General features: G+C 39.1%; 1 protein-coding gene across 1 annotated transcript in view; it reads right to left on the reverse strand.

Moving 5' to 3' along the window:
* The window catches only part of LOC127428345 (GAS2-like protein 1), a 61,532-nt gene extending 41,135 nt beyond the window's left edge, over positions 1-20,397 (reverse strand). Inside the window, exon 1 of the mRNA XM_051676690.1 lies at positions 18,171-20,397. Within this exon, the coding sequence (XP_051532650.1) occupies positions 18,171-18,854 (684 nt within the window). The 5' untranslated portion in view covers positions 18,855-20,397. The remainder of the gene's footprint in view (positions 1-18,170) is intronic.
* Between the last annotated feature and the right edge of the window lie 4,114 nt (positions 20,398-24,511).

The raw sequence follows: 24,511 nt of genomic DNA on the forward strand, positions 1-24,511 counted from the left end.
GCATATACAGTAGGCGAGTGTTTCAAACAGCTAGACAGAGCGCAGCTAAATGGAGCACAATGCAGCGTCTTCAATTTAACACGCATATTAAAAACGTAGTGGTTATGGCGTCTCCTGTTATTTGAAAATAGACGGTTCATACAGTCACTAAAAAAACTGGTGCATGCTCACTAAGATTGCTACGGTAACCTGAAGGAAGAACAGACAAACGTGCGTTGGGTACATTCTTTCAGATTTCGACAGCGAATCTTCACATAATGATAAAATATGATGCATTATATTTTGAAACTTTTGTACATTTTGTAACAAATTATTTTATAACAGCCAATAATAATGAATAGACGATACACTGAAACACCAAGGCACAATGCAGCAGCCATAGATGTTTGTGAGACATGTTATTATATATACAGTTATGAACATGTAATCGCCCCTCGAGTTCTCGACAAGTACTTGAGTAATTAGTCAGAGTACTCGAGTAGACAAAATGACCAAAATGCCCATCCCTACTTTGTACCATGTCCAAAAATCACAGTGGTACATTTGGTACTTTTTGTTAGTGGCAAATAGCTAATGTTATTATGCTTGCATGCCATTCAGACACATACTAATCACATTAATGCTGTGATTCAATTAGCCACCAACAGAGATACAGATATCAGTTAGCTTCCATGCTGAGCAGATACAGACCCACATGCACAAGTATTCATCTACACATGCTCAGTTACACATTCATGTATACACATGCGTGCACACAAACAAAAGAATGAGCATAAACAGGTGCTGTTTGAAATGACATATACAGACCTCTCTACTAGTTCAGTTAATAAATGAACACTGTAGCCCCCAAAGAGAAAAATATATGTCCTATGGCAACATAATTAAAGGCATAAATCAGCATGACCATAAAAAGAGAAAAGAATGAGTAAAGCTGAGCTCATATGGGAAATATTCAGACACACATACAGAGAGAGAGACAGAGACATTCTCCTGCAGCAAGCTTGTGTGAGCCTGAACCAGCACTAACTGCAATGACCTAATTTTCCTGTCACTCTCTCTTCTCTCTCTCTCTGGTGTCAAATCCATTAGAGGCAGGTCTAGCACGTACAGTACAGGCACCTCTGGCATACTGTCTCCTGCTCTTACATGCATTGAACTATGAGGTTCACTGAGCAACACATCACCCCAGCTACCCTCTTTCTGTTTCTCATTTTATTATACATTTGGGCTGGGCGATATAGCTGTAAAAGTACTATCTCAATATGTTTCACCCTTTTGATGATATTCAATACATCTATATTCGATATTCAAAGTATTTGCACTGAAATGGCTTAAAAGCAAAGATAATATTGATCAAACAGCCATTAAGTGTGTTAACGTGCACATTAATTTGCTGATAATGACCAAAATTCAGCATATTCAAAAAGTTAAAAAATAAATAAATAAAAAAAAATTAATTGCTGGGTTTTGAATCGATTAATTGAAACAGAGTTTGAACTAATTGATGGAAATGAATTGAATTTGCCAACTATAATGCCATTTTTGCTTCTGAAATTTAAATGAGACACTACTAAAATCTCATGCCACATCCACACTAAGAAATGACTTTCTTTCTAATGCAGAACACAAATGACGATATTTAGAAGAATATATTAGCAGTGTAGGTGTATACGATGCAAGTGAATGGTGACCAGACCTTTCAAGCTCCAAAAATCACTTAAAGGCAGCATAAAAGTCATCCATATGACTCCAGTGGTTAAATCTATGTCTTTAGGAGCAATATAATAGGTGTGGTTGAAAAACAGATCAATATTTAAGTCCTTTTTTACTCTAAATCTTAAATTTCACATTCTGAAAATGAAAGTGAGAGTGGAGATTTAAAGTAAAACAAAATATATTTTAAATATTGATCTGTTTCTCACCCAAAATGATTGCATCGCTTCAGAAGACATTAATCCACTGGAGTATGGATTACTTTTATGCTGCTTTTAACTGCTTTATGGACCTCCAGATTTCTGGCCACCATTCACTTGCATTGTATGGACTACTGAGCTGAGATATTCTTCTAAAAATCTTTGTATGTGTTCAGCAGAAGAAAGAAAGTCATACACATCTGGGATGGCATGAGGGTGAGTAAATGATAAGAGAATTTACATTTTTGGGTGAACTATCCCTTTAATGGGCAAGTCAAAAGTTCATTAAATTATCAAGGTATTCACAATGCTGCTTATATCGTACAGGCAGCTCTGGTATACTTCTGCTCTTACATGCACTGAAGCATGAGGTTTACTGGTTCACTGAGCAACTCATCACCCCAGCTGCCCTCACCATTTCTGTTGCTCCCTTCATTCTCCATCTTGTTCTTGTTATTCTGTCCTCTGTTCCCCAATATGATCTACCCCTTTTCTCTCTCTGTCTGTTCTTATTCCTTCTTTCCTTTCCCTCTTGCCCACACATCCCTCATTGCCTCTCTTTTCAATGAACTTTGCATTTTTTATTTTTTTTCTTATCTCTTGCTGCAAAACATTTTGTTGTTATCCAACCCTGCCTCTCTCTGATTTCAGCCTCTCTCATACTATCATTGTCCTTCGATTCACCTCTACCTCAAGGCAATATATTTGTCCCTCCCTCCCTCTCTTTCTGTCCTCTCCATAGCCCTTTCATCCTTCTGGAGATCACAGTTCCCTCCATAAATGTCTCTTTCTTGGCCCTTGAAAAAAATATGCAATGTGAAACAGCACACGTGTGGTCAAAACACTGTTATAATATCCAGCAAGATAAAAGACAACAACTAGAATTTCATATTTTCTGAAGGAAATTAGACAGAAAGTAGCATAAGAAAGTACTTTCTTGCACCCTGTCCACACCGGACACAAGCAGCACAATGAGATAAAAGCAAATTGCTACTATTATAATCAGTGATGCCGTCTACACTGGATGCGTCCGCCGCATCACAGTGGATGGATGCCTCGTATTTCTTTTGCCATGAAAGCTTGTTCATTATATATTTAAATAGGCCTAACTTCTGACCATCACATCAAAGCCAGCTTGTGATGTTTTTGATCTCTGATCTACTAATTTAAATCATCTAACTATATATTTATATAGATATTGCAATAATAGCATTATATCAGTAATTAACAAATATATTTTATACAAATGGATTTCCCTTGAAAATAAATTAACATTTATAATTTTATATTGACACATCCAATAAAGACTTTTTGTGCAAAACTCGACACCAAAAATGCGGAACGTTGCCTTAACTGATGAGTACAGTGTACACAGGGTGTTGTTCAAAACTCAACACCAAAATGCTGTTCTGCGTGGTTGTCAGGGCATTGCTGTGTGGTTGCTAAGATATTCAGAGTTGATACACTGTGTGTACTGTGTATCCGCCCTGGCTGCTAACAAAACAGCATGTTCTCTCTGTCTTTTTCTTCTTAGCTCAGGGCAGAGAGTGTGTGTATTTGTACATGTAAATGTGTCTTTTTTTGTATGGCATGGTGGTGGTAGTTAGGAGAGAGAGGCTGTGTGTGTGTGAAGAAGAAAAGGAGAGAGAGAGTATTGGGGTTGCACATTATTGACAAAACTGTGAAGCAGAATGTCAAGGCCTCAGGGTGTGGAGAGAGAGAGAGAGAGAGAGAGAGAGAGAGAGAGAGAGAGAGAGAGAGAGAGAGAGAGAGAGAGAAAAGAGAGTCTGTTGGATGGAAATGTACTGATGTCTTAGAAAAGGCCAGGACATCCTTCTGGTCATGTGCTTAGAAGTCATTTCATTATGCATTTCTCACAAAATGAGGTCTGTTTGTCTGTGTATAAGATAATATACAGTATGTAATATCTAGGGATTTTAATGATTAATTGATAATCGATTAATTGTCGTTAATAATTTGATCACTTAACTTTATAGATCATTGATTCATTCATTCCAGGAAAATGCATTCAGCAATCATGCCAGCAGACGCTGATGAGGCTGTCTATACAGTAATCTGCCGCTTGACGGCACTTGAGTGCTGCATGTCACGTCTTGTCCGCATCACCACAAAAGTGTTGAAGCGTTTCTCTATAAATGAACATTATTTATTCTGCATACACCGTGACAGTATGTTCAAGTACAACATGACAACAAGCTGGTCTCCTTGTTTCATCACAACCTACAATTATGTCAGTGATCACCGGGAAAGCACGAAGGCACATTCAACTGACATCTTACCAGCACCAGAGAAACTGTATATTATGTAGGCTCAGACACTATTTAACAGAGGCTTGTATAAAAATGAATGGGAGAAATTGGAACGCTCAATGGTCAACGTAAGTAGAAAGGAAGTCCCGCCTTACAGGTAAAAGAGCCAATCACCTTTTAGATACAGACATTGCCTGTCAATCAACTCGAGAACGTGCATGCCCATTAGCCATACAAGCAGGGAAAATTTTGTTTTTTAGTGAGGTAAAGAAGCATAATTTACGATTCCAGTGTTGTCAGATTTCACTGCTGATTTCAAATATGTTCTTTGATCGTTATCTTGACCAACTGTTTTGGAGATTTCCCCATTTAAGTAGATAGGACCTTCTCTTGCATACTGCTTGTTTACATAAAAAAATAGTAGCCTGAGAGTGTTCCAAAGATGGCCTCCAGTGGACTGACTTGCTCGAAAGACTTTGGTAGGCTACTGTGTTTATGCAGCGTGTTATGATTTGACTTAATTTCAAATAAAAAATAAGTCCAAAGGTCCAAAATATCCCACGATCCACAACGTGAAGATTTAATGAACTCAAATATGTATACAAGTCATCATTAACAGTAATACATTAACAGTAATTAAACAACTGATAAAATCATACTAAACATAGCCTAAATGTATTAATATAAGAGTATTAAAAAGAGAAAAATGCCAAAATACTTGCATTTCTTAAGTGTCTCAATTTAAATTACAGGTATATTTAAATAGTACATTCAAATATTACTTGGAGTCCTCCAAATGCGTATTGCAGAATTAACATTAACGATTAATTGATAAATCGATTGTTAATTTCCATGAAGATCGATTATGAAAATGTCTGAGAATTGACATGCCTGGTAAAATCTATTAGTTACATTGTAGTATTGTACACAAAATAGATAACCACACAGAAAGCAATATTTAGGGACCTAAAAAGCAGTGGGGCTGTATCAAAGTACAATAATGGTGTAAGATGTTTATATAATCGTATTTTGATATATGCCATGGTAGTGAATTATCAATATTCATGTAATATAGTATTTACATAATAATCCAAGGTACTTCAAAGAATAGCATGGAATTACCATGGTACATGTTGAAAAAACATTGCAATACAATGGTAATATATTCAAAATGCAATTAAATGTTTCATTAAAAAAATAATTTTATTGGCAACCCTGCTTGGCAACCCTTTTGTTGTTTTTTTGTTGTTGTTTTTTTACATCATAGGGAATTTCTATTTAAATCAATCATTAAATGATGGTCGCAAACCATTTGACTTTCGTGATGTGATGGATTTCCTAATGAACAGGTCACGTAACAAATAAATGTTTTTTAGAGAAGTACTTTATCCATTAGGAATGGATTAGAAAGTAATCTCTATATTGGAGAGGAGTGTTTGAAAAGTTATTACAAGTCATTATATTTTGATGAAAAATTATGAAGACAAACCATTTTTTCTTTGGAATAACATGCACCGATGAATCAAGCACAATAAGATCAGGACATGCATTAAGAAAGTAAACAGGTTCTATTTGGATTTCATGTTGATAAAAGAGTGTGTGTAATACAACTATATGATGAGTGACATGATGTACTGAAACAGCATGTCACTTACAGAAGCTACACAAACAAATGGCAACAGGACTGAGTAAGCAGACAACGCAAAAAACTGTCACTCCCTTGACTTGGATTACATAGCTTGTTAGGAGAGCTTAACAAGCAACATATGAGTGTTTTTCTGACTGTATGATATACAGTACGTAATTGTGCAAAGCTGCTCTTGCATTTTTGCAACCACACATTTTTATTGAGAGCGGTAATAGGTAGTACTAAATAATATTGCAGGGGGATAGCAGTCTCACTGTCTCCCCCTATGCTGTCCAACTGGAAAATCCCATCCAAACCCATTTATGATGAGTAAGCATTAGAGGGAGATGTACAGAGGAGTATATTTATGACAGTTTTTCTGTAACTAAGAAAATCAAGAGAGGAACTATAGCTGTGTAATAAAAATACACTAATCCCTGAGATGCTTCTGCTTTTCATGATACAGCATGAATGAGATTTCAGATTAAACCCTCTGGGGAAGTACAATGTCTGTCTGCGTGTATGTGTGTGAGTGTGTATGGGAGTGTTTGTGTGTGAGACACTAATGAAAGGTGAGAAGGTTCAAGCAAAACTACCTTCTATATTCCTCATGGATGAATAGAATTCACAACACTAAATCCGGCAACATCCGCAAAATCTTTCCCCCATTTCCATGGAAATCTCTTTAAGAAATATAAGATCAAAGAGAGAAAAAAAATCATGGTCATAATTTTACTTTATACTCATGAATATTTAATTTCAACAGTCACTTTGATATTTGTATGTATCAGTGTTAACATTTTCTATTAATCATTAATGATAAACTAAAATCAAGGGTCATGTGACGCCATGCAGGGAGCAGACGTGTGAGCAACGAGCTCTGCGCACTTTGCTAAATTTTTTATTACTTTTATGTGATAACCTGGTGAAATTCGACACAGTCAGTTACACATTTGCTCTTTGAGGTAAAATATGGCAAAGAAGTCAAAATCCTCGGGCTCTGGAGACATTAAAAGACACTTACGTGCTCAGGATGAAAGCCCCGTCAGTCTTACAGACCGGACTTGATTTGGTTGGTGCAACGAGAGAGGAGATCCAGTGTCAACTGTCCAACATGTCGGTGATGCTGACGAGGATTCATGATGCTGTCTTGGAGGATCTCGCTGTTATACGTCGATCGATTACGGCGATGGAAACAAAATTAGCTGAGTTAGTCACAAGAGTGACGGATGTTGAGAGATGAATCGATTGTTTTGAGTCATCGGAGAGGGAATTACCCGCTAATCCACCCGTGACCAAAGTTGATTTGGAATGTGTTCTTGGAAGATCTTGAGAATAGAAATCGCAGGAATAACGACCGAATTGTTGGAATTCCTGAGCATGAGGAGGCCAGAGATATGGTGAAATTCTTGGATGAACTCTTCCCGAGTCTGCTCGACATAACGGGCCACGGGCTGGAAATCGAGCGAGCTCACAGAGTTCCGACGGGTAGATCTACTGAGGGAAACAGGCCCCTATCGATTTTGGTCAAATTTCTGAGATCATCCGATAAAGATCTTGTGTTGCGCCAGGCGAGGAACAAGGGAAGGCTTTCTTGGAAGAATCACAGTATTTTCTTGTTCCCGGACTTCGAATTCGACAAGAGAGAAACGCGAGCGATTCAAGGAGTGTAAGAAACTCTTGCATCAAAGAAATATCGTTTTTGCACTGATGTTTCCGGCCAGACTGAGAATAGAGACGAAGGACAGCCGCAAAGTATTCACGTGTCTGAAACAAGCACTGTCTTTTATACAATCTATGAGTGAGTAAACCATTGGGGTTTTTCTCATGTAAGTGGATCGACTCGCTGTTCATTGACTCTACTGTTGGAGGTAGTTGGGAGTCATTTTTGTTTCTTTTTGCGTTGACTCCGCCTGACGGCTGGAGTCTGTTTGGTGGAATAACACTTTTCCTTAAAGAATCTTTTGCATTGACAGAAGATAGCTTCTGCACTGAAGTTCCTGGCCAGATTGAGATTAGACACTATGGATGACCACAAAATGTTTACATGCCCACACAAAGGATGTCTTTTTAACAGTTGGCGGTCTGAGTAAGTCATGGTGTATTCTTTTAATGTGCCCTCTGAGTGAACTTGACTCTTGATCACCCGAAGAAATGGGATTCCTGTTTTGCTGCTGCTTATGATGGTTCCGCCTAGCGGCTGGAGTTTGCTTTGTGGAGTAACACTGCTTTGGTACAGTTTTGTGGATGAACCTGCATGTTCTTTGATCTTATGCCTCCTGTTAGCTGGGGTTTGATTTGCAGAGTTTTTCTGCGGGACATTGGAATGATTACGTCATCTGCTGCATTCATAAGCAACTGGTTCACCGTTCATCTGTTTGACTGTTCGAGGACACTGAACAGGCTGGAATTTTGTTCTGTGGAAGAACACATCTTTGAGTCAGTTCTGTGAATGAATCTATATGTTACGTGTTTTTATGATGCCTATTGGCAAAGGTTTGTTTTACAAAGTATTTTCTGTTATGTAATTTTGCCTTACAAATTTGTGAGGCAAAATTGAGCAATCCGATGGCAAAGTTGTCGTGGGGGCTCTTGCAGGCGTGCATGGACCTTCTGAGTTTGGAGGGATTGATGCCAGTTGGCACTCTCGTGCGTGGGGTTAATGCGCACAGTTTCTTTTTCTTTTTTTTGGTTCGGGGGGGAGTTCGGGGTTTGAATGTTGCACTAATGGGGATTGTGGTCTGTATAATCTTGTTTTTGACACACATTTTTTTTCCTATTATATCAAGATGTCAATCGTTAATATGAATGGATTATCCCTCTCCACATGGAATGTGGGTTGGGGCACCCCATAAAAAGAAGAAAGGTTGTTACTTTTCTTAAGCGTAAGAAATATGATATAGTGTTTCTTCAAGAAACACATCTTTCCCCACAGGAAGCTGAAACATTTGGGAAGATATGGGGTGGACATGTTTTTTTTAGTGCTGGCTCAAGTAAGAGCAGGGGAGTTATTATATTGATGAATAAACATCTACAATTCAAATATCTCAAACAGATTAAGGATAAATTAGGATGAGTCTCTATTGTTTTAGTTGAAATTCAGGGACAAAGGCTAATTTTGGCTAATATTTATGCACCTAATGCATAAACCTCTTGAAGGGATGCTGCAAACCGCTGGCACCCCTTATGATATAATATTGGGAGGAGACTTTAATCTTTTGATGGAATCAGTTCTTGATCATAGAGAAGCGAAAGTGTGTAAGCCCCCTAGAGAAAGAGTGACACTTCACAGGATGTGTAAAAATCTTGGTCTTGCAGATATCTGGCGACTTTTGAACCCATCTGGTAGGGACTATAAATTTTTTTCATCAGTTCATAAAACCTAATCTAGAATAGATTTTTTTTTTTATATATCTAAGTCCCTCATTTCATCTGTAGTTGATTGCTCAATTGGAAACATCTTAGTCTCAGATCATGCCCTGATGAGTTTAGAGATGTTGCCACATACGGAGAAAAAGAAATCATATAGTTGCCACTTTAATGTATCCCTTTTACAAAATCCTGATTTCCAACAAATGTTAAAGGTTGAACTCCATGTTTATATGGAGACCAACTGGTCCTCAGTATCTTCTGTGGGCGTGGCTTGGGAGGCAATTAAGGTGGTTCTTAGGGATCGGATCATACAGTATGCCTCATTCCTCAAAAAATCCAAAGCACAAGAACTTGTGGAATTGGAAGGGAATATTAAAAGGGCAGAGGCAGAGCTGAAATGTCGTATGTCGTCTGATGGCCTCAGAGAATTGACCCAATTGAAATATAGATATAATGCTATTTTGTTGCGGAAAGTGGAGTTTTGGTTATTCAGGGCAAGACAGTCATACTTTGAGTTGGGGGACAAAGCAGGGAAGCTTTTAGCTAGATATATAAAACAGAGAGAGTCTTTTTCTACCATTCCCTCAATAAAATCTTCTGCCAGTGAAATATTTACCTCGACCAGTGATAATAATAACGCTTTTAGGGAGTTCTATTTTGATCTCTATAGTTCCACGTCTTCATTTACTGATGAAGATATTGGAAAATTTCTATTAGAACTCCCTAAACTGACAACCGAGCAAAAAAACTCTCTTGATTCTGAGATAACCTTGGAGGAACTTGACAAGGTAATTAAGTCCCTGCCTACAGGCAAAGCTCCGGGGCCAGATGGATTTGCCACTGAATTTTTTAGATCTTGTGCAACAGAACTGGCTCCACTTTTGCTAGAAGTTTATACAGAAGCATCAAACAATGGAAAGCTTCCCCCAACCATGACCAAGCCCGGATCAGTCTGATTCTTAAAAAGGATAAAGATCCAAGCGAGTGTAAAAGTTACCACCCTAATTCCCTGATCCAGTTAGATGTAAAAATGTTGTCAAAAATTCTGACTAACCGATTAAGTAAAGTTATGACATCTCTTATACATATAGATCAGGTGGGGTTTATTCGGGGCCATAGCTCTTCTGATAATATTAGGCGTTTCATCAATATCATGAGGTCAGTGGTGAATGATCAGACTCTGGTTGCTGCCATCTCACTCGACGCTGAAAAGGCATTTGATATGGTTGAATGGGATTATCTTTTTAAGATTTTGGAAATGTGTGGGTTCTGGAGTACATTTTTTGGTTGGATTAAGTTACTTTATAGACACCCTGTAGCAGCAGTACAAACAAACAGATTAATTTCAGATTATTTTACTCTGAACAGGGGCACTCGGCAGGGTTGCCCACTTTCCCCATTATTGTTCTGTCTTGCCATGGAGCCATTAGCAGCCGCGATAAGAGAAGAGGATAATTTTCCAGGGGTGATTGCGGGAGGTGTGGCGCATAAGCTTTTGCTTTATGCAGATGATATTTTATTATTTGTCTCCGACCCTTCTAGATCTATGCCTTGCCTCTACAGAATTATTAATTCCTTCTCCAAGTTCTCAGGATACAAAGTCAATTGGTCTAAATCCAAAGCTTTGGCTCTGACAGCATACTGTCCAGTAGTGGCTTTCCAGCCGGGCGCTTTCCAGTGGCCCAAACAGGGCATTAAATATTTAGGTATTTTATTTCCACCAAATTTGTCTGACTTAGTTAGAGTTAATTTTGACCCTCTAATAAAAATATTTTCGAGCGATGTGGACAGGTGGGCTTCACTACATTTATCGATGATTGGGAAGGTCAATGTAACTAAAATGAATTGTATTCCAAAATTCAACCACCTGCTACAGTCACTCCCTATAGATGTCCCCCTCTCTTATTTTAAGCAATTTGAAAGTATAGCGAAGTCCTTCATTTGGAATGGTAAGCGTCCCAGATTGCACTTCAACAAATTACATAGGCTGATTGTCAAAGATGGACTAGGCCTACCCAAGATTTTGTTTTATTATTATGCTTTCGGTCTCAGACATTTGGCTCATTGGTCGCTTCCACCTGAAAGGGCCCCTCCTTGGTTTTGTATTGAACAAGAATTTCTTGCCCCTATTTCACCATTGCAGGGCCTGTCTATCAAATTAACCGGTGAAATTTAGTTACACCCAGTCATCACGCATTTGAACTCAGTATGGACAAAAGTGTCCAGAGTGTTTAATTCGGACATTTATTTGAATGCTGCTTCGAGCATATGGTTGAACCCAAAATTATGTATTGATTATGTAATTATGTATCTGCTGGTCAGAATGGATTGTCAGGGGGGTTTCTGCACTCGGTGATCTATATGAGAACGGAGTGTTGAGATCCTTTGATAATTTGACTCAACATTTTGGGATTCCCAGATCTTAGTTTTTTAGGTATTTTCAGTTGCGCCACCTGCTCTGTACTATTTTGGGAGTAGCATACACCCCCCTAGAGCAGCAGATACTTTGGGAGAGGTGCTTGCTGCTTTTGGTAAAGGATATGTGGCATCAGTGTATTACACTTTGCTAATTCAGAGTTTGGGGGATGGAGCTTTAACTTCTATTAAGAGATTATGGGAGAAATATTTTAATTTGGTGTTGGAGGATGGGGTGTGGGCTGGGATTTTAAAAACATCAAGTCTGCATCTAGAGATGCAAGGGTGCGCCTTATGCAATTTAAGATTTTGCATCAATTTTATTGGACCCCCCTCTAGAATGTATAAGCTTGGTCTTAAAGACACACCCACCTGCTGGAGATGCCAATTGGAAGACGGGGACACATCCCATGTTTTTTGGGGATGTGTTAGGATACAAGAGTTTTGGTTGAAAGTACAGAGGTTCATATGTGGTCAAAAAAAAAAAAACATTTTCAAGTGGTTTGAGGTTGTATTTTCTATTATGTCTGTGTGATTTGCTGCATGAATCAATAAAAATGTGTTATAAAAAAAATGTTTTTTTAAAAATGATAAACTAAAATCTACAAACTAAATCCGATACATCAAAATTTATGTCCAGAGATCAGTCCTGCTGCCTAGATTACAACATACATTCAACTTTCACATGGTGAACACCACGACTACGGATAAAAATAACAGGGATCTGGCAAACGTTCAAGTGCCAATTTGTGTCAGAATAGTGGAGACGACAACTGAAGTTATAACACTATAAATGTTTGCTAAATTAAAATTTAAGGACCACAATGTGGGCTAGTACTGCCAGTTTTCCAGCACTGTGAAGTAACACTGAATCAAAGTGTTTACAACGGTTTCATTCAAAAACGATATAGCAAGCGTCATGATGAAAAGAGAAAAACAAAGTAAAAAAAGAACTTCCACATTCTCAAATTGCTTGAAACTGTTAAACAACAAGCTACTTAATATATAAGTGGAAGTCTGAATGCATAAGTAGAGGTGTTTAAATGTATTTAGTCATGCAAGTGGTTCCATGTCAGATTTATGGACTGTGGCAACAAGGTCATCTGTACGTGAATCAAAGCAAAAGTTTTGTACAAACTTGCCTGTCAGAGACCAAAGGCTGTGAGAAATCTTGTAATTATATAGGGCTAGTAATCTCACAACACATTATATCAAAGAAGACAAGAAAGAAAGTATTGGATTGGACAGCTGAATTCTGCTGAGTGCTCCAGCGTGTCCTGAAGGTTCAGGGTGATGCAATGTTTGGACTTGCTGCCCGTTTTTGAATCCACCCTGTCACAGCAGGACAAAACCAGTTTCTCTATTCGACCACATGGCTCATGAGATATGATGACTAGCAGCTGTATGCGAGGATCTAGACAAGGTCACCCATAAAAAGGCACAAATAAAACCTCTCTGTGTGTGACAACGCTTAAATCACTGACTGTATAATGTAGGAATGCAATGCTTTCAGTAAAAATGCCAACAATTTGTATTGTAAAATTACAAACGGAACAAATTCCTAAGGTAACAGCACCTTAAGTCTACTGTTTACTTCACCCTCCCTGAACTCATGCTGATGCTTGCAGTTCTAGCTTAGGAAAAAGGTGTTTACATGCTCACCGAGAGCTGACAGCTCTTTCAGACCAGTACTAGATCAATACCTCAACTTTATATGAAAGCATGTACAGTATAGATTGATATATCTGTTGCCGATTTGACAGTTTTAAGTGATGAAATTGCTGCTGTTGATAAGAGTCATAATGGATAAAAGAGAGGGACTTTTAGAGGGAAATTCTAGTCAGGCAATAAACACACTGTCATCCGGCACACAGTAACTGGGACACAGTCAAATTATCAGTCAAATAACGTCCCTGTGCACCAGTGCTTATGGGAGATTGCGAACTTTCCCCTGTTGTTCCCCCAAAATATTTTGATGACTAGATAATTTGATGAGAGCAGATTATCAGGACTGACAGAAGCACAATGCAATTGATGAAGCATCCAACAATATTTCTCCTCTTGCTGCAGCACAGCAGAGAAATGCAATAACAAGCCTGAGATCATCAGTCAAATCTCTGCACTAGCATCAATCTTTTAAACCCTTCAAAATCTGAAGGTTACGTAAGTGAAAAGGGGCCTAAACCTGTTACAAATTAGGATCTGATTTAAATGTTAAGGATTCCCAGGGAACACACAAACTTATAAAATTTATACCTTGAATGCACTGTAAGTCGCTTTGGATAAAAGCATCTACCAAATGCTTAAATGTAAATAGATAGCGCATAGCTCTCCTGCTGGCCTTGCTTTATTCTTAATGAGAAGAGCATAACTGAGTGGCCAGACTTTGTATTTCTGTATAGTAAACTGTTTGGGCTCATTCACACAGACCAGACCAAAATTCAATAGCTCTGATCCAAAAGGAACAACCTTTCACCCTCAAGAAAGCACATAAGTGAGATACATCATTGATTATCGGCATTCTACATGCTGATGGTCCATGATGGAAAATATGTTGAATCAGATGCTACAAATAAATACCTATCACGCACTTTCTGACCTTTCATCCTGAACACACACACGACCAAATATCAATAAGATATTCCCTTGGGAGAGCACTTTCCCCACACTAGGCAGTTCTGCCTCGAATCTCCTTTGGGATGTTATTTTATGTTATTGATGCAATTGCATTAATTTAGCAAATTGCAGAGTAATATTATGACCACCTGCCTAATATGCTGTTGGTCCTCCGCCTGCTGCCAAAACAGCGCTGACCCGTCGAGGCATGGACTCTACAAGACCCCTGAAGTTGTCCTGTGGTATTTGGCACCAAGACTTTAGCAGCAGATCCTTCAAGTCCTGTAAGTTGCGTGGTGGCGCTGCCGTGGATCAGACTTGTTGGTCCAGCACATTCCACAGATGCTCAATCGGATTGAGATCTGGGGAATTTGGTGGCCAGGGCAACACCTTGAACTCATCATGTTCCTCAAACCATTCCCGAACAATGTGTGTAGTGTGGCAGGGTACATTATCCTGCTAAAAGAGGCCACTGCCATCAGGGAATACCATTGCCATGAAGCGGTGTTTCTGGTCTGCAACGATGTTTAGGTAGGTGGCACGTGTCAATTTGACATCCACATTAATGGCCGGACCCAGTGTTTCCCAGGACAAAATTGCCCAGAGCATCACACTCCCTCCTTGGCTTGTCATCTTCCCACAGTGCATCCTGGTGCCATCATTAACCCAGGTAAACGGCGCACACATACACGGCCGTCCACGTGATGTAAAAGAAAACGGGATTCATCAGACCAGGCGACCTTCTTCCACTGCTCCAAGGTCCAGTTCCGATGCTCACATGCCCATTGTAGGCGCATTCGATGGTGAACGGGGTCATCATGGGCACTCTGACCGTTCTGTGGCTACACAGCCACAAACGCAGCAGGGTGTGATGCACTGTGTGCTGTGACACATTCCTCCCGTAACCATCATTAAAATTTTCTGTGACTTGTGCCCAGTGTAGGGTAAGTTACTCTAAAAAGTAATTAATTACTAACTATTAATTACATCTTCTATGGTGTAATTAGATTACTGTAATAATTACCCTGTCTAAAAAGTTATTGCATTACTTATTACTAATTACTTTCTAAAACCCTTATCAACCTCGACCAGATGAAAAATACAAGGATAGACTTGAAACTGTTCTTTTAATTCTTTCAAATAAATCATATAAAATAAAATATTATTAATGAACTGGCCAAAGAATTTAAGGGGGCAGTGTTAAATTAGAAAATTAGATGTTACCTTTCAATTTTAAATTCACTATTGTTTTAAATAGAATTGTTCTATAGTCTGTACAGTATTTAATGCAATCAATCAGAAGTAACTGTCATGAAATTACTGAAAAAGAGTAATCCCTTTACTTTTTTCAATGAAAATATAATTTAATTACAGTAATGAATTACTTAGAAATGCATTACACCCAAAACTGCTTGTGCCACAGAAAACCTTCTGTCGGTTTGGACCAGATAGGATAGTCTTCGTTGCCCTCGTGCATCCATGAGCTTTGGGTGCCCAACACCCTTTCGCCGGTTTGTGGTTTGTCCCTCCTTGGACCACTGTTGGTAGGTACTCACCACTGCTGACCGGGAGTACCCCACCATTTCAGAGATGCTCTGACCCAGTCATTTGGCTTTAACAATTTGGCCCTTGTCAAAGTCACTCAGATCTTTACTCCTGCCCATTTCTCCTGCATTCAACATGCTGACTACAAGAACTCATTGTTCGATTAACTAATCACCCAGACATTGACATGTGTCTTGTTAGGAGATGATCAACGTTATTCGCTTCACCTGTGAGTGGTCATAATGTTTTGGCTCATCGGTGTATATATGTATATACAGGTGCATCTCAATAAATTAGAATGTCGTGGAAAAGTTCATTTATTTCAGTAATTCAACTCAAATTGTGAAACTCGTGTATTAAATAAATTCAATGCACACAGTCTTTAGTAGTTTAAGTCTTTGGTTCTTTTAATTGTGATGATTTTGGCTCACATTTAACAAAAACCCACCAATTCACTATCTCAAAAAATTAGAATATGGTGACATGCCAATCAGATAATCAACTCAAAACACCTGCAAAGGTTTCCTGAGCCTTCAAAATGGTCTCTCAGTTTGGTTCACTAGGCTACACAATCATGGGGAAGACTGCTGATCTGACAGTTGTCCAGAAGACAATCATTGACACCCTTCACAAGGAGGGTAAGCCACAAACATTCATTGCCAAAGAAGCTGGCTGTTCACAGAGTGCTGTATCCAAGCATGTTAACAGAAAGTTGAGTGGAAGGAAAAAGTGTGGAAGAAAAAGATGCACAACCAACCGAGAGAACCGCAGCCTTATGTGGATTGTCAAGCAAAATCGATTCAAGAATTTGGGTGAACTGAATGGACTGAGGCTGGGGTCAAGGCATCAAGAGCCACCACACACAGACGTGTCAAGGAATTTGGCTACAGTTGTCTTATTCCTCTTGTTAAGCCACTCCTGAACCACAGACAACGTCAGAGGCGTCTTACCTGGGCTAAGGAGAAGAAGAACTGGACTGTTGCCCAGTGGTCCAAAGTACTCTTTTCAGATGAGAGCAAGTTTTGTATTTCATTTGGAAACCAAGGTCCTAGAGTCTGGAGGAAGGGTGGAGAAGCTCATAGCCCAAGTTGCTTGAAGTCCAGCGTTAAGTTTCCACAGTCTGTGATGATTTGGTGTGCAATGTCATCTGCTGGTGTTGGTCCATTGTGTTTTTTGAAAACCAAAGTCACTGCACCCGTTTACCAAGAAATTTTGGAGCACTTCATGCTTCCTTCTGCTGACCAGCTTTTTAAAGATGCTGATTTCATTTTCCAGCAGGCTTTGGCACCTGCCCACACTGCCAAAAGCACAAAAAGTTGGTTAAATGACCATGGTGTTGGTGTGCTTGGTGAGCAAACTCACCAGACCTGAACCCCATAGAGAATCTATGGGGTATTGTCAAGAGGAAAATGAGAAACAAGAGACCAAAAAATGCAGATGAGCTGAAGGCCACTGTCAAAGAAACCTGGGCTTCCATACCACCTCAGCAGTGCCACAAACTGATCACCTCCATGCCATGCCGAATTGAGGCAGTAATTAAAGCAAAAAGGAGCCCCTATCAAGTATTGAGTACATATACAGTAAATTAACATACTTTCCATAAGGCCAACAATTCACTAAAAATGTTTTTTTTATTGGTCTTATGATGTATTCTAATTTTTTGAGATAGTGAATTGGTGGGTTTTTGTTAAATGTGAGCCAAAATCATCACAATTAAAAGAACCAAAGACTTCAACTACTTCAGTCTGTGTGCATTGAATTATTTAATACACGAGTTTCACAATTTGAGTTGAATTACTGAAATAAATGAACTTTTCCACAACATTCTAATTTATTGAGATGCACCTGTATAATGACTTAGAACAAAACTGAAAATGATAACTATTTTGTTTAAAAATAAATGTGATGATTTCAGGGATTCTCAATAGCTAAACAAATTTGCAACATTTTATAAATTATTAAATATTAGATCAACTTACCTCAAAATTAAATGTTAGACATTGCGCTCAAAAATCTCATAGATCAGGAATATTTAGCAGTGTATAGTGACAAACAGGTGTTAAGGAAAGTACAGTGATACTTTTTGTTGCTGTTTAGTGTTTTGGGAGAAAATAAAATCAAGAGTGCCTTTTACCCCAGGGGCCTTTAGCGGCTTTGTACACTATGTGTAATTTTGATCCAGATTTCTAAACAGCAACACAACTAATTAAACCACTGACACCAGAAATCATCAAAACACATCACACCCACATCTAGTGTTTCGAATATGCAAGATGTGTTTTTTGAGTATTAAAATGCAACAGGTTCTAATGAGACTAATCTTTAGCTTGGCTGCCCAGACTGATTATAATATACCCTGTCCTAATGCAAGATCAGCCTGATTGTGCTGACAGGTGTCAAATGTGAACTCACCAGTTCGTCCAGGTTGCGCATATCCAAAAGGACTCTCTTCTGCTGCTGTTGCCAGCGGGCCAACAGCTCTGGGTCGGGCTCGCCAATGCTCTCCTTCCGGCCAAACGTCCTGTTTGGCGGGCTCGACTCCCCTTGAACCTCCGTCAGGTTTTCCTGGTCCCGTATCTCTTCCTCGATCTCCTCTTCGAGTTGAATCAACATGGGTGCGAGCACGCCGAATTTGGCCCCCCGGCGAGCCACCTCCAGCAGGCACAGCACGAAGTTCTTCTCGTTACATCTCTCCACCAGGTCGTTGGTCTCGAACATGAGCACATCTTTGATCCAGAGCTCCTGTCTGCACCAGCCGATGAAGTTTGACACGTTGTCCCTGGCCAAAAAAGATCCAGGTATGACGTTCCTCGACTGGAAGACCACATCCTTGCTGGGTATCCGTAGCGACTGCGCCGCATCTGGATACTTTGCCTTGAATTCGTGGGCGGCGCGGTTAACGTTATTGGCATGCCGGCAAAGCGCGCAGCCGGTCTCCAGACACTCCATAAAAGTGTCCGCCGTGATGTCCAGGTCGTACAGCGTGTTCAGCCATTCAGCCAGATCCTCCTTCATGGCGTACAGGTATTCCTCACTGGATTTAAACGGCCGGATGCTTTTGGAGGCGGCGGACTGAATGTTGCTCTGATCAGCCATATTATGGGAAAAATGAGTCTCAATCAAGACACGTAAATGATGTACGATTGTCTCATACAGTAATCCTCCACAAACAGTGCTGCGGGTGGCGAAATAACTGTGTCCGCCCAGCCATCACACAACGATGCGCGGTAGGTACGAGGTCCTACAGCGGGCCGCTTTGACTCTCAGCGCCGCGCACTGATTCGCGATACAGCTGTTGGATTCCGCGACGGATTCCGGATGTCTGTGAGATACCCGCCTCCTCAATGACCGCATAGCGATTACTCATTATCCTATGGAAGAGCAGACAGAAACTTGACAATAATCAATAGATTCAGCTCGACCACATTACTATCCCACACGAAGCGCTCTCGCGTATCTGAGGAGCATCCGCAGTGGCTAACAACGTTCAGCAACGCCTCGTTTCTTCATTCGTTAGCACTTATTCGGAGCTGAGAGAGGCCACATGGCCGAGTCGGGCCCGGTCTACTGGGGAACTGTAACAATAATCTTCTTCAGTGGAAATGATCGTCCTCGGCGCCGCCTCCTGCCCAACATGTGGAGTTGCAGTAGCTTATACACTAACTTTCATCTCATTACAGGATCAACGGCAACTTTATCCCTGACCATCTTTTTTATTTAAATTGCATGAGCTAGCTATGCCAACGGCCAAAACGTTTATATTTGCATCTGACATTCAGTTGATAATAACGATCATTTTTATTCAAATCCAGTTACTGTTTTGCAAACAGTCAGTTCATAATTTGCCCCTTCTGAAACACAATAACATCTTTTCCACGACCATGGGATACATCTTCTGACAAGGATGTTTAAGAAATTAGACACACTGCATCAGATAGGGTTAAATTAATTGTTGCCAGCTGAAAAATATTAATCACTGCAATAATGATTCAATCTGCTTATTTAAATCCAAACGGCAATTATTATTATTTGTCCAGGCAGTGTAGTTTTAAATAAACATTAACAATAGAGATGAAAATTAACTTCCGTGTGAATTTTTACTTTTGCTACTGTAAATTCCAAAGTTTTTTACATTTTGCCGTATTTTTTTCTCTGCACAGTGTTGATAAGGCAAAAAGTAAACAAATTAAGTTTTGTCTTTCCAGTGTGTGTGGAAACATTTAAACCATGTGTGTTACAACTAGCCCAGCGTTAGTTTGTACTCCGCTCTCCCCTACAGTGAAAAAAGAGTCACACTTTGGTCTGTTCTCACCCAAGATGTGGATTTAACCACTGGAATCATATGAATTAATTTTATGCTGTGTTTATGTGCTTTTTGGAGCTTCAAAGTTCTGGTCACCTTTCACTTGCATTGTATGGACCTAAAGTGCTGAGTAAGTTTTCTAAAAAATCGTTGTGTTCTGCAGAAAAAAGAAAGTCATACACATCTGGAATGGCATGAGGGTGAGTAAATGATGACAGATTTTTCATTTTTGTGTGAACTGTTCCTTTAACTTTGCTTATCATTGATATGGAATTTGCATGTGCTTTGATGGAAACAGTAAACATTAATGCTTGTAAAGAGTAAATCAGAGTTAATCAGCACAAATTTGATCATGTAATATCTACACGCGCTGTCTGTTCGGATTAGCCCATGCACTTGATTAAGAGTACATGTGAACGCAAGGGAAGGGAAATTAACTAGTGATGTAATTAAGTGCGCATTTGACTTCATGTGATAATTAACTTTACCACTATGTGCGTTTTGAAGGTTATAAAGTTTTGAAGGTGTTACAAGGGTTGGCACACTGGAGACGTGTAGCTTGATTTTAATTGTTGTTTACTTCAAAATGTGTAAAGCAAGTGTCTTAAAGTACAACGTACCTTCTCTTGCTCTCCTCATGTAAACAATGGTGTCGAACTTTAAACATAAGGTTTCATAAATCAACTCAAGGAAAAAGGCATTTAAGGCATTCTTTGATCCACGTTCGTAAATGCTTTAATAACTTTAACCAAACTCTCCAAATTTAATTAATGTGGCTATCCACGATGCGCCAAACTTTTTAGCCAGTCAAACTCACAGTCCTCTGCCAACGGTCTCTTGGTCATCAGCAAATGAAAGGGACCATTCTGAAAATGCAGACAAAAGACAGACATGAAAACATCATCATGATGTTAATCAGCATTCATTCGTCTCCTTTTAACAATCAGTTCAATGATTGCAGGACAACTGAAAGCCTGCCTTCAGAAACTCAAATTAGCAACCTTAGGTCAAAGCCACACACAGGCTATGAATTAAAAGGCAAAATAAAGTGTCTACTAGGATTAATATCTGAAATTCAGATCTGGATCTTCTTAATGTAATGTAAGTTTTGTTAATACTAACCCACTAAACATGCAGGGTAGGCCAGATATGATCCCTTATGAGGAAGACCCAAGTGTCCAACTTCACCCTCCAAGTGTTGTCCTATTTTAAGGGTCACTTTTGCTTTGCATATTTCATCCATACAACAGCAAACAGGCCAACTGCTGATTTAAATCACTCCCACTTTTCTCTAAATATAACAGCATACATAAAAGACACTAATTATGTGCAGTGGGAAGTTTTTCTTCAGATTTTCTCATCTTGTATTCTGAGCTGCATATCCTGGTTTTCGCCAGTAAAGGACATAAATGGAACTGAATCTTTTTTTCTTTCATTACTGCTCTTGTTTAACTTCAGTCAGTCAGCCCAGACTACTGCAGTGTGATTATTCCAACAGCAGCCAAAGGGAGGCCCTTGTTTTGATTTGAAAAGCGGCGGTTGTTTCTTTAAGAGGGCTAGACAGAGGGGAGGACAAAGTGAGAGGAGGCATGAGATCATTCTCCAACGCCTGGATGAATCAGCTCTTCTGTGAACACACAGAAGAATATGGTTTCACTATATTAGTAAGGACATCTCAGAGATGCAATGTTTTTTATACAGATGCAATGATATATTGCACTCTATACCCTAGCCCTATTCTTCTGTTACAACTCATGTATTATTTGAGATGTAAAGTTGTTTAAAGGAATATTCTGAGTTCAAAACAAGTTAATCGACAGCATATGTGGTATAATGTTGATAGCCAAAAAATTTTATTGCGACTCGTTTCTCCTTTTCGTTTTAAAAAAAGAAGCAAAAATCAAGGTTACAGTGAGGCATTTACAATGGAAGTGAATGGGGCCAATTTTCGGAGAGTTTAAACACAGAAATGTGAAGATTATTTTATAAAAGCACTTACATAAATTCTCCTGTTAATTTAAAATGTAAAGTTGTTTAAATCGTTGTTTTTATGGCGGTTTTAGTGTTACGTTGTCACGGCAAAGTAGTCGTACACAGAAACGATTACTGTTAAATAAGTTAAAACACATATTGTTTATATTTTGTGGCAATTTTTAAAACAGTGAGTATTTTAATGTTTATGGGTTGGCCCCATTCACTTCTATTGTAAGTGCCTCAATAAAACCCAGATTTTTGCTCTTAAAAAAAAAAAAAAAAAATTAGGGACGAGTCGAAATGACTTTTTGTGGTAATCATCATTGTTCCACATGCTGTCAGTTGAGCATAATTTGTATTAAACCTGGAATATTGCTTTAAATCACAGGGTTTACGGTGTTACGTTGTCATGGTAACAACGTTATAAAATTGGATATAACTTTAAACAGAAAAAGTTACTAAGCGATTTTATCACACTAAAACATGTCAACACATATTGTTTACATCTTGTAGCTTCACTTTTAAAACAATAAATATTTTAACATTTACAGAATGGCCCCAATTCACTTACATTGTTAGCACCTCACTGAGTGCGTTTAAATGCACTTTAAAAGTTTGATTTCAGTCATATTAAAGCAATAATTGGTCTTTTTAAAATGTAATGTAAATGCATTAGTCTGACTGAAATCGTGCCACCCTTACAAAAAACTTAAACTAGCCGCAAATTTGCCGCTCATTATTTTCACATCTAAATTAGCTTTTGATTCACCGTAAATGTTTGCCAGCAGTTTGCAGCTCTTTGCTGGTAGTGGTGAACCTCCGGCAAACCTTTGGGAACAATGGACAATTTGCCGCAAAGCTCATTTACATGTGAAAATTATCAGTGGCGAATTTGCGGCAAATTTGCCATGAACTCTCGATTTTTGTAAGGGCAGTCAGGAAGTTTTTGCGAAATTGAACAGACCTAAATAATGCAATCGTGGCATGACTCCGCCCAGCATGTATACACATGAATAATGTAGTCCCCTCCTCCAAAGACCCGGCCATTATTGAACAGAGCTGTTCAGCCGTGACGTCAGTTTGTAGGCAAACCCGGAAGTGTAATTCGCCATGGGTTCCCTCGCGACTTTCCTATGGGTTTTTATAATGGTTTTTTTTTTTGAACTTATGAGTAAAATAAGGTTTGTGGTAAACATTACTTGACGATACGTGAATGTTTTGTTCTACAACATAAATTACACACTTTCATACCTCAAACGTGGATTTTGAAGCCGGCGTGTGTTTTTAAAAAAAACATTATGCAATTCAATACACCATCAAAATTCATTTTTGAGATATGACTTACTGTAATTTATGTTATAGAACAAAACATCCACGTATCGTCAAGTAATGTTTACCACATACCTTATTTACTCATAAGTTCAAAAAACCCATTATAAACACCCATAGGTGTTGTGGTGTTGGTGTAGTGGACTAAAGCACTGAATTGGTAAACAGAAGGTAGTTGGTTCAAGCCCCACAGCCACCACCATTGTGTCCTTGACCAAGGCATTTAGCTCTAGGTTGCTCCAGGGGGGGATTGTACCTGTAATAAGGGTATCGTAATTTGCTTTGGATAAAAGTGTCTGCCAAATGCATAAATGTAACCCATGGTGATTTCTCTTTCAGGTTTGTAGACCACAACCTGAACAGCTCTATAGTTTTATGATTTGGAATTACCAGACTCCAACAGTAAAACCTAACCCATGACATGTTATGCATGTTGAGTGAGATTCAGTTTAGATAGGAACTTAAGATGGATGTTGTATCAAGTATCCAACACTCCTGCCAATGCTTCAGTTAACATGAGCAATGATTCAAGACAAGGCTTTTGGTGAACTTAGCCAGATGCATTGAAATTTTGAGCATAACGCCCTTTCCCACAGGCACTAAAGCCCATTTTAGGTACCCCAGGACTAGTACTTTTCATCACTTTCGCACCTATATTTATGCATTTGGAAGACACTTTTATCCAGGGACAATCCCCCTGGAGCAACCTGGAGTTAAGTGCCTTGCTCAAGCACACAATGGTGATGGCTGTGGGAATTGAACCAGCAACATTCTGATTACTAGTTATATGCTTTAGCCCACTACGCCACCAACACCTAAGGAACTATAGTTCCTCTGAGCCATTTTCAGGGGATTTTTATCTGACTGTGACTGTGGGAGGTGCTGCAGCCTGTAATTGGTCAAAACATTATGACACACAAAGGAGAGGAGTCCACAGCCGTCATTAGTAAACAACTAGCTGCTAGCCTGCTACTCAGAGGATTTTATAATTCCCTTAACAGAAACAAAATAAAACCAACAATATATACAAAGAGGGTCAACCATTTCACGTGTGTGTGTGTGTGTGTGTGTGTGTGTGTGTGTGTGTGTGTAACTTCATATGGAGACACGCTTTGAGATTTCATCGCATCTGTACTTTTTGTACTGT

This window comes from Myxocyprinus asiaticus, chromosome 3 (genome assembly GCF_019703515.2).
Source record: "Myxocyprinus asiaticus isolate MX2 ecotype Aquarium Trade chromosome 3, UBuf_Myxa_2, whole genome shotgun sequence".
Taxonomy (NCBI): Eukaryota; Metazoa; Chordata; class Actinopteri; order Cypriniformes; family Catostomidae; genus Myxocyprinus; species Myxocyprinus asiaticus.